This window comes from Podarcis cretensis (assembly GCF_951804945.1).
Source record: "Podarcis cretensis genome assembly, chromosome: 1".
In the NCBI taxonomy this organism is placed as follows: Eukaryota; Metazoa; Chordata; class Lepidosauria; order Squamata; family Lacertidae; genus Podarcis; species Podarcis cretensis.
In genome coordinates, this window is record NC_137170.1 from 40,945,001 (window position 1) to 40,959,583 (window position 14,583).

The 14,583-nt window shown below is 39.3% G+C and overlaps 1 protein-coding gene across 12 annotated transcripts in view; it reads right to left on the bottom strand.

Moving 5' to 3' along the window:
• The window catches only part of MEIS2 (Meis homeobox 2), a 231,844-nt gene that overhangs the window by 5,397 nt on the left and 211,864 nt on the right, over positions 1-14,583 (bottom strand). For all 12 annotated transcript variants that reach the window (XM_079954793.1, XM_079954787.1, XM_079954792.1 and 9 more), the window contains one exon: positions 1,110-1,168. In XM_079954793.1, the coding sequence (XP_079810919.1) occupies positions 1,110-1,168 (59 nt within the window). The remainder of the gene's footprint in view (positions 1-1,109; positions 1,169-14,583) is intronic.

Here is a 14,583-nt window from a genome sequence, read left to right on the forward strand (position 1 = left end):
AGGAATTTAAATCCACTTTGCTACTTACCTTCAACGTAAAACAGTGCAATAAGCACTGCTTAGGGATTTCTAATTAGTATAGAAAGCGTATTCCATGGTCTGAATTGGAATATGGCAGTTTGTGCCGCAGTTCACTGTGTTTGTGCTTATTACTATTTTTAAAGCAAGCAAGCTATCCTCTCATTACTCTGTCCACCTTTTATACGTACACAAAATATGCTGAACATGCTTTATTTTTGTTTTGTTTTTAATCAGAGTTAATTGCTTTGGTTTTTATCCTGCCACATATTTATGGAAAAGAAATTCACTGCTACACATAAAGATTTCTCCCACAGGATTAATAACCTTTCCAGACTTTTAAAGTGAAGCAGCAGGCAAAATTCCCATCAAGTTAAAGCCCAGTTATCACAACATGGAGAACTGCTTTATCCAGTAACTTAATTGCAGAAGCTACAACTCCCTAGCAAGCTGAGGAAATGCATATTGCACTGTAAAGTGAATACTACTTGGCTCTTTGTAGTTTTGAACTTATATCGTCAGTATTTTAAAAGGGTGGAAGAACATGCTTGGCAGAATTTTAATGGTAAAATATTTGGTGCATTAAGTAACTGAAAGTAATAAAATTTAAATATTTTTGGCAGTATTGTAGCATGTCCCAGGCATTAGTAGCATATTGTGAATAGTCAAAGCAAATGAATGGATACAATGAGTTTTACAGCTAGCCTTACAGCAGTGAAAGCAATGCATGCACCAAGGAGTTGTGGGTAGCAAGAAAATGAGATTGTCCTGCTGATTGGATGCAGAAAAGCAATGAGCAATTCAAGTGCTCCCAGTCAAACAAACTGCTTGTGGCACTAGTACTTGTACCCAATTACCAATTCAGAGAGAAAATAAAAAGCAGTTTCAGCAGAGTCAGGGTGGGAAATCTCCAATTAGCACCAATTAGTGAAGTTGCTTCCTATAGCGGAATTCTGGGGACATAAGAAGAAGAAAATCTCCCAGAATGCCTATTGGAAGCATTTATTTACCAGGTGAAGGGATTCCTGAAGAATAACTTGATGAGGATTTGTGCCTGTGGGACTTGAATACAGATACTACTTGGAACTTGCCTGCTCGATTTGACTGGTCAATCATAGGCTGTACTATTCTTCTTCTGGCATTAATAAACCTGAAACAGAACACAAAGTATAGAAATCTGATTGTCCGTTTAGTGCTGTACTTTAAAAAAATATTCTTTTATTAGACCCCCACTTTCTTCCTCATGGCAGGGTTGCAGTACAGAAAACCGCATTAAAAACAAAAACAACATTGAAGGTTAGAAAACTACTTGTCAGGAAATAATGAATCACACATAAAAATATGCACAATTTAACACTTGATTTTACTTCAAAAGCAAGATTATCTGGCCATCTAAAAACCCAGTTAAAGGATTGTGGAATATTTTATTTTTATTTTTTGTCCTAGGCAATTCAGCTGCCATCGCAGCTGTCCATAAATGAGGACCAGGCTTTGCTATTCTGTGCTTTCACAAGGTATTGTTAGGTCAGCAAAGCCATCAATTAGGCTGTCTGAAGTTTTATCACCAGCACAGCAGCAATAAGTGCTGGCCCAGAAAGAACTTCTGCTCTTCTACAACTCCTGCAGTTTAAGCCTGTAAAGTCAAGGGTCATTTGGAGGTCAGTGCCAGCTGGGGGCGACCTTTTCAACCAAGAGTGGGACACCCAGGGCAGAGAGCATAAGGCAACTTCCAACCATAAACCGGGGCACCTTTCAACTTGATAGAAAGAGGGAATTGCAGGTACATGTGTTTATTATTAGGCCCAAAATAACTTCTTCTCCAATCAGGTACCATAACTAAAGCAGTGTCCGAGTCATCTGAATGCTAGGTAAAGCCCATTATTTGGCAAGGGAAGCCTGGATTTAATTTTGTGGGTAATCCAAAAATAAGTGCTTGCATATTTCCCCATTAAGTTAATGCATAACAACCCACATCAGATAATCTTGTTCAAACTAACCCCAGTGAAATGATTCCCCCCCCCCAAAAAAAAAATGTTTCTTAATTGCACAGTTTAGTTAAGGCCATTTTCTATAATTCACAAGACCCACTTGTTTTGATCTCTATTGTTTTTATCTCCATTCTCTGTGTTTTTAGAGAACATTAGTAGTTACGGTCAGGGTTTGTCCAGTATTGTCATTCATTCCTCAGCTAAATGACCCTTAAGAACTGCTAATGATCATTAGCGATTCCTGATATTCTAAACATACCCATCGCCTCAAACTTAGCTTATTTGTATCATATAAATTAATAACGATTTCAGTGAGTTTCACATAAAACCCATGATTATTAAAAGTTTGTAAGGTACTAGAATCTATCATGTGGGGTTTGGACATAGTCACTGCTCTTCTTCCAGGTTAAGTCCACTTTACAGTAATAGACACCTTTGAAATCAACTCTTCTAATTGTAAGCTAGTGGGAATGTCATTTAGTAGATGATGCATAAATGCTCAAAAGACTACATAGGCTACTTTGCATCTTTTTGTTTACACATTGCTCACTATTTAAATACACCCATTGTAAAAAAATAAAATAATACACTGCCTTATAATTAGTCAAAAGCAAATGCTAGGCATTTAAGACTGCTTTTATAACTTGCTCCTCTAGGTAATAGTGATTTCTGTCACTGAGGCTATATTCCTAACATAACACTGTGAATTCAAGGCATATTTCTGTCCTCCAAGACAAAGGTCTTTGATAGGGCTTAATTTGCTTAGCTGCTTTCCAGTAATGTTGCTACACTGACCAAACAGGGACTGACCTGAGCCTTCTGCAGCTAGCATGCCTTTTATCAGCTGAAGTTAACGCCAACAGAGATTAACAGAAAAGCCTGATAAGACTGTTTTCTCTTCAATGAGCTTCTAATGATGTATGCAGATGGCAAGGTTTAAGGAATGAAACAAGCATGTACTGTACTTGGATTGGTAACACACAACAGATTCTCCTCCACTTTGAGCCTTGCTGACCCTTGCTTTCTTCAACCTAGCCACTCATAAGGTAAATTAAATTGCTTTTTCAGTTTTTATTTCAGCTCCAACCACTTTTTATTATTTACATCTGGTGGTCTCCTTATTTATGTCCCTTTCCACTTCCTTACAACACTCCCTTACTCACAGGACTGCAATGCATTATGGTTCTTCATTCTCAGCAGGAGAACACTACACTGTCTTCAAACAAATAATTAAGGGGAAGGTTAAAGGGGTTCACCTAAAGGTCATATCTTTGGAAATTCGTCAGAATGTATACATTAATTTAAAAAGGGGGGCATCCTCTTTAAGATTTCTTTTTTTTTAAAGGGAGTTTACACAACAATACAGAAGACTTGGACAATTCATAATCCTTTGACCAAAGGGATACAAAACTGGCTTTTATGAACATACACAATTAAAAACCCTAGCCTGTGGGGCTAATGTTAATTAATTCAACAGGTCAACAGGACAGAAACTTGGGAAGAGGATTTTGAAAATCTGCTCGGCACTTGTGTATTCTGTGCATGTGCCAGTCACACATTTCCTAAAATGTAACACACCAACACTAACACACACACACACACACACACACACACACACACACAGGGGGGATGGACTGGCCCAGAATTTATCTGCGTGAGAGCTGCTAATTGATTCAACAGATATTTTTTGAGGAAACAGTGGAAGACCTAGGTCAGTGGTTCTCAAATTTGGGGCAGGCCCCCCTGGGGGTACAAGTCATCTGGAAGGGGGTATTCAAAGTTCCAGGGAGGGAGATGATTCCACAAGATGCAGAACAAAAGCCACTTGCCTCCAAACAACAAACATTTTAATACTGCAGTCACCAAAAGTGCTGTACGAACCAGGGAACCTGAAAAGAAGCACACAGAAGCTTCCGGGCTCAGGAAATCGTCATTCGGCCTTGAGTGGCTGGTTTTAGGAGGAAGACAATGTTCTAGATGTCTTCTAATGCCAGCATGAGAAGTGCGCCCTAGTTCACAGATCCTTACAAACACAGCTGTGCTGTGCTCAAAAATTCTGTGTGTTTTCCTGCCAAATAAATAGCTGCCCCATTTATAAATAAATGGCACCCTAAGTGTTTGGAAGACAGTGTTAAGCGTAGAAAGGGGTGGGCAAGTTCACCACAACTGGCAATGGCCTCCAGCTGTGAAATGCTCTCCCTGGAGAGGCTCACATGGCACCCACATTCATGTTTTTGTGGTACAAGGGAAAACACTTTATTCTCCCAAACCTTTAAATAATTTTGTGTTATTCTTTTGTGGTGGTTTGGCTTTTAGTGTGAATTTGTGTATTTGTTAGTTTTTAAAGTTGTGACTAACAAAGAATTATTGTCATATAGTTCTTTTTGGCAAAAGCCAGCATTTAAGCAAACAAACAAAATTTTAGGACTCTAAGGTCTGACAACACTACAAGCATACTACAGGTATAAGCATACTGGAGCCCTGGAAAAGGAATTGACTGACACTTTTCAAAAACCCTCTTTTGCTTTCACCATCTTAATGTTCAAGAGGGATTGTGATAGAAATACAAGATCCACTGATGAAGAACGTAAGAAGACCCTGAAAGATCAGACCAATGGCCCATTTAGCCCAGCAGCCTGTTCTCTCAGTGGCCAGCCTGTAGGTTCCTAGCCAGAACCAGCTGTCTATATAATGGAATTTGGGTGATGTTCTGACAATTAAGAAGGACTATGATGGGTGTGATGCACTTGGTAAAAGCTCTTGGGGTTGTGGTAATTTAAGAGCACTAGATTAGCTGCTGCAAAACACAGAAGCTTTCTGAGCTGAGCTGAGTCAGGAATGAATTGTTTATAGTCTATGGCAGGCATAGGCAAACTCGGCCCTCCAGATGTTTTGGGACTACAACTCCCATCATCCCTAGCTAACAGGACTAGTGGTCAGGGATGATGGGAGCTGTAGTCCCAAAACATCTGGAGGGCCGAATTGCCGAATTGGTCTATGGACATAACTCAAACCCAGCTAAAAGACATGGGATGATCACCAATGAAGCCAACTAGAACTTGGTGGCTTGGATGAAGGTGATACCCTGCAAACATGAATAAGTAGTCTACTGAAGTAACCATAGATGATTCTGGGAATATTTTTATTTCTCCATTCTGAAAAAGAATACCTGCTGCTTGTTGAAGAACAGATGTTGAAGTGGTAATTCAAGGAAATGGTGAAAGGAGTAAAAGTGTCAAGTGAAAGTAAAAGTGAGAATCCAGTGATCCAGGATAAAAGGATCCCAGGTATTAACAATGTTTAATAATATTGAACTAAAGAGCTGGATGAAATGGTGAGAGAATCAAAGGTTCCACTTGGAAGAACTCATGGCTTGATCTAGTTTCAAAGGACATCAGAGGTGTACTGGCAATCTATTAAAAAAAAACCTAAAAAGTAATTCTCACCCCAAGAGGAGAAAATAGCACAATTGTACAGGTTAGTACTATGATAAAGGGCACTGATGTATTGCACTCTCTATTTCCCCTACACCAACAGTCATGTATCCCTCACCAGTATTATTAAAATTCACAAAAGTTAAGATGCTTAACAGGAAAATGTCACATGGGGAAGAAGTCTTTAAAAGCTGATCTGCCATTGGAGATTTGTTTCCTCCCACCATTGAGACTCATGTTCTTCCTATGTACCACTCAGAGAATTTGACCATATTTGCTGCCTACTTTTAAGCAGAACAGAAATGCTGCATTGCTGGTGGTACGGTAGGTATCCTATCACACAGCCTTAGGTACAGTAGACACCACTTGCAGCTGTCCTTTGATGACATGGCTGTAGAAATCAGCAGTAATGGCACTGCAGCAAGAAGTGTAGATGCCAACATTATGTGTATCAGTACTAATGATGCTTGGAAGTGCTATGGTCAGAATGAATGCTGATTGTGCTACAGGCATTCACACCAATGAAATTGTTGCAAGTGGATCTGGTGAAAACTTGACAGTTATGAGTGATGAGTCCTAGGAATGGTGTTCAATGTCTGTAATGGATAATATGAATCCCAAACAGGATCTTAAGAAATCACATCCAAGTAAGTATAGAAGTAGAAACAAAAGCTGGCCTATATGAAGAACAGAAGGATCTCTCAGCCCATTTTCCACAATAAGTGATTTCCCCCCTTTGATTTACTAAAATTTGAATTAAGATCAACAACTTAATTGTTCATGAGCCACTGAATAGCCTTCAAAAGGGTTATTACTTTTAACCATTACCATCATTAGATACTAATCAGAAACTTATACATGGCATTTTCTGAATTCCTTTTCCATTGCCCCCTAGTTTTAATTCAAGTGGAGCCTTTGGAGATATTCATTTTCAAGCACTAAAAGAGGGAAAGGATTATTTTTTGTTCATGAATAGTAGTGTGTGAAAATGGTGATAATTCATTCACAATATGTAAGAAGCATTTTTCCTCAGGTTTTTGTTCCAGCTCACTGTATGGCACTGACATTTTCAGTAGAGGGCTGGCATGACTTAAGCATGCAAAACAAATCCAAATTTGTTCACTTTTAATGGAAAAATTAATCTTTGGCCAACTGACATTTCAAAATTTGGAATGTACATATGACATGGGTCCTGCTGAGAAATTTAATCATTTTCAAATTGAATCAAATCCATTTTTTATTAAAAAGTCACCCTATTTTTCAGCAAAACACTTATGATAAAATTTAAATGGTCATAGTGCATGAGGAAAGAACTGTAGTATTTTATTTTAAAGATATCATAGATTTGAATAGAAAAAGCTTCTGAATTATATGTGAAACCTTTGTGTGCCCAATCTTCATGAGCTCTTACCCCACCACACTCCATTTGTAAGTGAAGCAAGAACATAAATTTCTTTGCCACATTTGGTTATAAACAGATTCACTCACATAAGTAAAACAGTTATTCCTGGACTGTAATCCTAGAGTGGGATTCAACTAACTTTTACTCAGAGTACATCCATTGAAATTAATAAACCTAACTAAGATAGGTCCTTTAATTTCAATGGTTCTACCTTGAGTAAGTTTAGCTGACTAACACCCCTAAACACATTTACCATGGTTGCTTTGCCTATGCCCCATTGGTTTTCCTTGGTGCCTTGACATAATTTGAACATTGTGTTGAACTATATTGAATATTGAATAAAGGCAGTCTGTGAGCTGATTTCTGAATCTTTCTCTTAGAAACATACAAGGTTGGGCATTTGCCCAATACTCCAACTGACTCATACAAATTAATGCAGCTGTGTCTGGGAACAGTCTTGCATGGTGATCTTGTGCCATAAAACCACACATTACCATGGCGAAAAGAAAGGAAGCGTGTATGGTTTTCACATTTCTAGTAATCATAAATATAAGGCATTTTCATTTACATTATTTGGGGAATTGTGCTTCCACATTCATTTATACCACAATCCTATGTATGTTTTTTCAGAAATAAATCCCAGTCTTCAATGGAACTTACTTTTGAGTACAATAAATAAGAATACCGTTGTGAGATTGATGCACTTGATGCTGAAAAGTTCCAATGAAATCTTCTGTGCCCAATATAGCACCCAACAGTTTTCTATACCTATGTAGCCATACTGACCCTTGGTCATCTTGCTATGGTATCCTACCAACATTTTATTCCACGTTGAGCTCTTTGTCAAAAACAACTTGTTGAAATACTGTACACACACTTTCTAAAATGAAAATTGAGATTCCTGGAGTTCTTTTCCAGGTACCAAATATTCAATTTCATGTGAATTTCTTTTCATGCAGAATCCAAGCTGATGAACAGCATTTGGCACGAGCTATTATGGCTACTTGGTAATATTTTGACAGGCTTAAGCATTTGCAAACCATATATTGTTCTGATGCGCTTAACATGGCATAGAGTAAATCTGTTAAACGTTCATAGATATTTGTCTATGTGTTATTATATTTGCAGGGTATTATGGCACTTTGAAACATGTAAATCCTAGGGGCCCACTCCCCCAACACCGTATCTACTACAGGAAATATGCAATTTTCACTTCAGGAAACTAAAATTCATATATTTATTGCATCTATAACTGACAAATTCCAGGACTGTCTTGTTCAGCTGATTTGCTTCTTCTAAAACACAAACATGAAATTTAATCTCTCTTCTTTTGGCACATATTTGTAATGATAGTAGTGTTACTAGTGGAGGTTTCCCTTCACAGTAGTCATGAATATTGTGCATTCTATGAAGCCATAGTGGCTATACAGCATGTATTTTAGAAAGGTAAAGGTAAAGGTAAAGGGACCCCTGACCATTAGGTCCAGTCGTGACCAACTCTGGGGTTGCGGCGCTCATCTCGCTTTACTGGCCGAGGGAGCCGGCGTACAGCTTCCAGGTCATGTGGCCAGCATGACTAAGCTGCTTCTGGTGAACCAGAGCAGCACACAGAAACACCATTTACCTTCCCACCGGAGCAGCCCCTATTTATCTCCTTGCACTTTGACGTGCTTTTGAACTGCTAGGTTGGCAGGAGCAGGGACTGAGCAACGGGAGCTCACCCCGTCGCGGGGATTCGGACTGCCGACCTTCTGATCGGCAAGTCCTAGGCTCTGTGGTTTAACCCACAGCGCCACCTGCGTCCCTTTATGTATTTTAGAACAGACAACCAAATATTTCTTGTACTAAAAAGGAATACTTGGGGCTGAATCTGCTTGTGTATGGGACTTCCGGGTTAGCGCCGTCGGCAATGGTGGAATTCCTCTGATTCAGAGGAACCCGCTCCGCGAAAATCGGGTCTTGCCGCCGCAGCGAAGGTGGAGACCCTTTAAAAATCCCAGGCGGAGGAAGCCTGGGAACGTGGGATTCGGCTGACACCAGGAGCGCCCCCCCTACATGCAAGGAAACCCCTTTTTCGGGGATCTGAAGTGACGTGGGCTGAGCGGTGTGGTGTTTTGAATCGACCGCTATTTTTGTGGAGCGTTGACTTTTTCCTGTGGACAATTGGACTCTAAACAAGTACCCGTGAGTAGAACGGAAAATTGGGCTAAGAAACATTTTAATTTGGCACCCAAGTGGGAAGGTTCTAAGCAGGAAGTCCGCCTTCCGCTTTTGTAAATAGCCTGAAGCAAAAATTGTGCAAGCTAAAGTCTGGAAAGTCGTACATAAAGGTTTAAAATTCCTCCTGTTTTAACCATCTAAACCCCTCTTGGAAGCAGGAGTAAAGAGGGGGAATTTTGACTGTTTAAGCCTGCAGGAGAGAGAGTAAAGAAAGATAAATTTCCACCGTCTCAAACCTGGGAACGGGGTGTCAGAGACAGAGATTTTTGGTGAAGTTCATTGACTGTGAAAGGAGCATCCTTTGACAGATAGTTAAAGAAGAGAAACAAATTGTCTCCAATGTTGCCTTTTGTATTTAAAAGAAACAAGAAATCTGAAAAATGAAAGTAACTTTTTTTTTGTTGGATCTGCTTTCAAAAGATGGATACAAATAGAAATTGTCTCCTCTAGAGGGAGCTTGTTAAATTGTTGCTGGAGTCGATCTGGGGACTCTACAGCTGCGGTGATAAGGATCGTGGGATCAGACTGTGACCTTGAACAAAAATGTGTTTGGAAGAAGTTTTGGTGCTTGCCTTTTGCAAGACAAGCGCTTTGTTGGAGCAGATGCATGAGAAGATGGACTTGATGACTGTTGCAGTCAAAATTTTTGGACAAACAGCGAATACTTATACAGAAACCATCCAGGAGCCAACTCAAGAACCTGCTTTGACAGAGCAAGTGCAAACGCAGAAGATAATGGAGGAGGCTGCTATTGAACCTCAAGTAATACAAATGGAGAAGCCCGAGGCCCTACAGGAGCATAAGCCGTTGTTGTTGAAGGTTGAATCTGGAGCGGGCCAGGGGGGGTCTGGAGTTGTGGTGGCCCTTAAGTTTGGAGGGACTTTGAGACATGCCTTTAAATATTTTCTGGACTACACTGTTGATTGTCGGGAATGGGACTGTGCGGAATGGGCCGATCTGCTGAGGAGAGACGGAAATATTTTTGAGTTGGAACATCCCCGAGACCTACTCCTCAATGAGAAAGGAAAGTAATTAAGAAAGAGATCAACAAAAGAAAAGGTAAAGTGCAAGTACAAACAACAAGAAGAAGGGACATGGAAAAGACTTAAGAGCCTCGGACATAAGATTACCAGGTTGATGGACTAGATGGAACGGACAGTAAGGACTGACATAACCCGAGACCAGGAAGAAGAGACGCTGGAGGAAGATTGGAAGATTTTTTTTTTTTTAAAAAAAACCTATATTGGGAATTAGTGTAAAATTAATGAGCATTAGGGAAATGTTGGAATGAAAATATTTGGCTTTAGTAGAAATGATATAAGGAATTATGTACAAATAAATATTAAGTTTTAAGCTTTAAGGTATTTTATAGAAAGATAAGGTTAAAATAAATTAAGGTAAATTGAATGACAGAATATAGTGAAAGATGGAAAGGATTTGCTGAGTTAACTAATAGGTTAGACTGTTAAGACAAATTACTCAATAAAAATTGAGAAAGATGGAAAGAATTTGCTGAAACAAATAACTAAACTAGAATACAAAAAGGGAGGTGTGAGGAGGTCGATGAAACAAGTAAATGAAGGATGGAGATATGGAATATTGGATGTCTGTTTTTAATTTTTTTTATTGTTATTGGTGTATTGGTTTTTTGTGTTTTTTTTTTCTTTTTTGATGTACTGTTATGTATGTTTTGTTAATTTTCTGTTGTTCTCTCTTTTGCTTTTTTTGTAATTTTTTAAACTTCTAATAAATATCATTAAAAAAATATGAATCTGCTTGTGTATGATGCCTGGTATTGAAGAAACCTTAGGAATGATTGCCGGACAGGTACTATTCATGCATTCTCCAAGCCAAGAGTCCACATAATTGGGCTGGCCTTGGTTGGTCAATCATTATTTGTGGTTTCCAGAGACACCACCTCTTCCCCAAGTCATCTGCACACTCCAGGATTTGAAAGCAGTATCAATCTCCAAAGCTTGGTATGAAGTTGAGAGGCTGACCCCTTCCCTTCCCTTAAGTTCTCTACGCAGGCCAGAGAACACAAGAGTGGTGCAGGGTATCACTCTCCTACACCCAGCAGGATCCATTTCTCTTGGACTTTTGTTTCTATGATATGTGAAGAGCTTGGGGGGGGGGTAAACATTGCATCCTTTATTCTGTTTAAGCAACTAGGAAAAGGTGGTCACCAGGAAGAGAATCATGGTCCTAACTAGCCACATTTCAATCGGTGTGCAAAGTTGAACAACAGTCTACATGCAGCTTCCCCTACTGAATGCAAACACATTGAGGTATATGCCTTGTTCATTTTAAGTGAACTGTATAATTTCACATTGTGAAAGTTTTAAGGACCTGGATGAATATTTTGGGTGCATCCAAAGAGCTACCCTTAGACATACTTAAAGAAATTTGGGTATGCCTTGTGTGTGTGTGTGTGGGGGGGGATTTCTTTTGAATAACAACTCTCAATACCATATCCCAATTCTTCTTCTTTTTTAAAGTATCATTATTTGCAAAAGGAGTATGGAATGGGTGCACAATTTGAGAAAGACTAGCCCAGCATGCAGAACTGGTTGAACATGGCTCTTTGGACACAGGGCTTTGCGTATGAAAGATATCTATGTCACATCTTTCCAGTGACTCAGAATAACGCCAAGTTTCCCTCCCAATAATACAAACAACTTGGGAGGAGTTATTTTTTTCATTGGTACTGTGGGAATTAACCCCCTGCCTTCCTCTTTACCATTCTCTTCGATCCTGCTTGGGGGCTACAGCAGCAGCAACTATTTATTTACAGAATTAACAACATGTGTAGCTTGGCCCTAAATGTGTGATTTTTGAGTGGCCTACAGAAGAGGCTTTTCTGGAGTACTGGAATACAAAATATTAAATTAATGGTTTTAGTTTAATTTACAGTATACAGTGTATTTTATACCTTTCAAACAATCCTTAATTATTAAACACACATTTCTTTTTCCTGGCTGAAATCTACTAATCTCAGTTCATTTCATTCTTTTCTCTCAATAGAATTACAGTAGGTATCCATTTCCATGTATATAGTTTTATAACAAAGGATGATACGCATATTTCTTTAGGATGACTGTGCCATACCAGGCTACACGGCACTCTTTCTGTTCGTATATTTAAAGCTGCTTTAAATCACTTGGCTACAAACCAGTCCAAAAGGCTATTAAGTAAAGAATACTTAAAAGTCAGAGAAAGTTAGAAGACTTCATTTACTTGAAACACTTTTTACTGAAAATTTTGTGGGCATTCAAAAAAAGATTAGGATACCTTAACAATGGCAACGACTGATTCATGACTAGATGGGCACTATACTCTCTTATGGTACCAAAGTGTCTTATGATACCACAGATGGTCAATGCAAAACAACAACAACAACTTCTTCTTCTTCTTCTTCTTCTTCTTCTTCTTCTTCTTCTTCTTCTAACTTATACTTCTGTAGTGCCTGCACTAAAGAAAATACTAGTATCCCCTGTGATAGTATGCCTACAAAAACATCATTTGTTTAGGGTGGGGTTTTTTTTGGTTTTGTTCTAAAGCACTACAAAGTTCCAAAATTCCTATTACGGCAATACTTTTATTATACCAACCAAAATGTAATAAAATTGTGTGCAAACTTTTGAGTTCACAAGAACTCTTTATCAGGCTACTTCCCACTTCTTATGGGTCAATGTTGACAAATGGACAGAACTGCCCACCTGTCAATTGCTACCTATCATAGTACAAAGCAGGTTGTCAGAACCACTGATCAATGGCAACTTTATTTGATAACCTGCTTTTAGTGTCAATCAACTGATTGGTGCTAGGAGTGCATTTTCAAAGTCATCACTGGCAGTTCCAGGGAGTCCCTTTGAAGTACTTTTGGTGCACTAAGGAGTTTCTAATAGGGAAACATAGTACAGTCCTAAATTGGGCATTCCTAAGCTTCCCTTAGGGACGCAGGTGGCGCTGTGGGTTAAAGCCTCAGCGCCTAGGACTTGCCGATCGAAAGGTCGGCGGTTCGAATCCCTGCGGCGGGGTGCGCTCCCGCTGCTCGGTCCCAGCGCCTGCCAACCTAGCAGTTCGAAAGCACCTCCGGGTGCAAGTAGATAAATAGGGACCGCTTACCAGCGGGAAGGTAAACGGCGTTTCTGTGTGCGGCTCTGGCTCGCCAGAGCAGCGATGTCACGCTGGCCACGTGACCCGGAAGTGTCTCCGGACAGCGCTGGCCCCCGGCCTCTTGAGTGAGATGGGCGCACAACCCCAGAGTCTGTCAAGACTGGCCCGTACGGGCAGGGGTACCTTTACCTTTACCTTTAAGCTTCCCTTGGACCTGTTCCTATATAATTGAGTTTATTTTGCCTTATTTTAGTGAAGAGGGAAGAATGGGACTGGTATATATCTGAAAAAGATATGAGAATGTAGGCAATATCGACATTTTTACTGCAATGCATCCGAGCGAGCTTGGGTTAATATGCTTCCATTTTTAATCCTGTTGCATGCTTTTATAAATATTTGTATAGTTCCTTCAGCATAAATGTTTAATATCAGACGTGAGAGGTATTCCTAGGTATTTAAAGCCACCATGTGCTCTTGGACTGGGCTATTTTATTATTAATTATTATTATTATTATTATTATTATTATTATTTGCAATACAAAAATATGTATCATAATAACAGACAAAAGCAGTGTAACCCCCCCACCCCGCACATAATGCAGTAACCCTGCCCTCCCACTGCAATGGAAATTGTGAGACACAAAATGTATACATTTCCTACAAGAGAGACATAAAACTTTGATTCACAAAGTGAAAAGAAGAATATAATTTTTTGAAACAAACCAACAAAATGTAATCAGCTTCATGTAGCAAGGGCCAGGTTTAGGATTCAGAGAACTGAGCTATAGTTAGCTTAGTGTACACAGCTAAAATGAAATTTACACAAAACATACGGACTTGGCAAAACCACTCCCCTAGCTTTTTTTTTTTTCTTTTTGCTCTTTTGGCCAAGATTCAAGCATGGATACATTCCTACATATTTGCATCAGGAAACCATTGAAAGGCATATGCTGAGTGCCGAAATGCTACCTTGTTTTTTAAAATGAAATTTTAAACTCCAAATCTGAATTTCTGTCAGCAACATTAAAATGTGGAAAAGAAAATGTACATTTGCCTCTCAAAATTTGGTCCAGCTCTATGCATTTTTCAAGTCCTTTTCCTGCATCTCTTGTACCAATATGTTCACTCATAACACCAGATAGAGAGGTTCCCAGTGACCTCTGCCAACATATATACTAGGAAGCCATGAGATGGAGCCAAACTGTAGGGTTCTGTGTAGGACTCAATGAAGTTAGGTGAAACAATTCCTGGAAATATGGTGTGCAGCAGAACCCTACACATTATTTACTTGGACGTAATCCCACTATTTAATAGGATTTAATCCCAAATCAATGTGCACTAGATTGAATCTTTAGGCTATAGTCCTATATAAACTTACCTGGGAATCTTACTGAATTCAGTG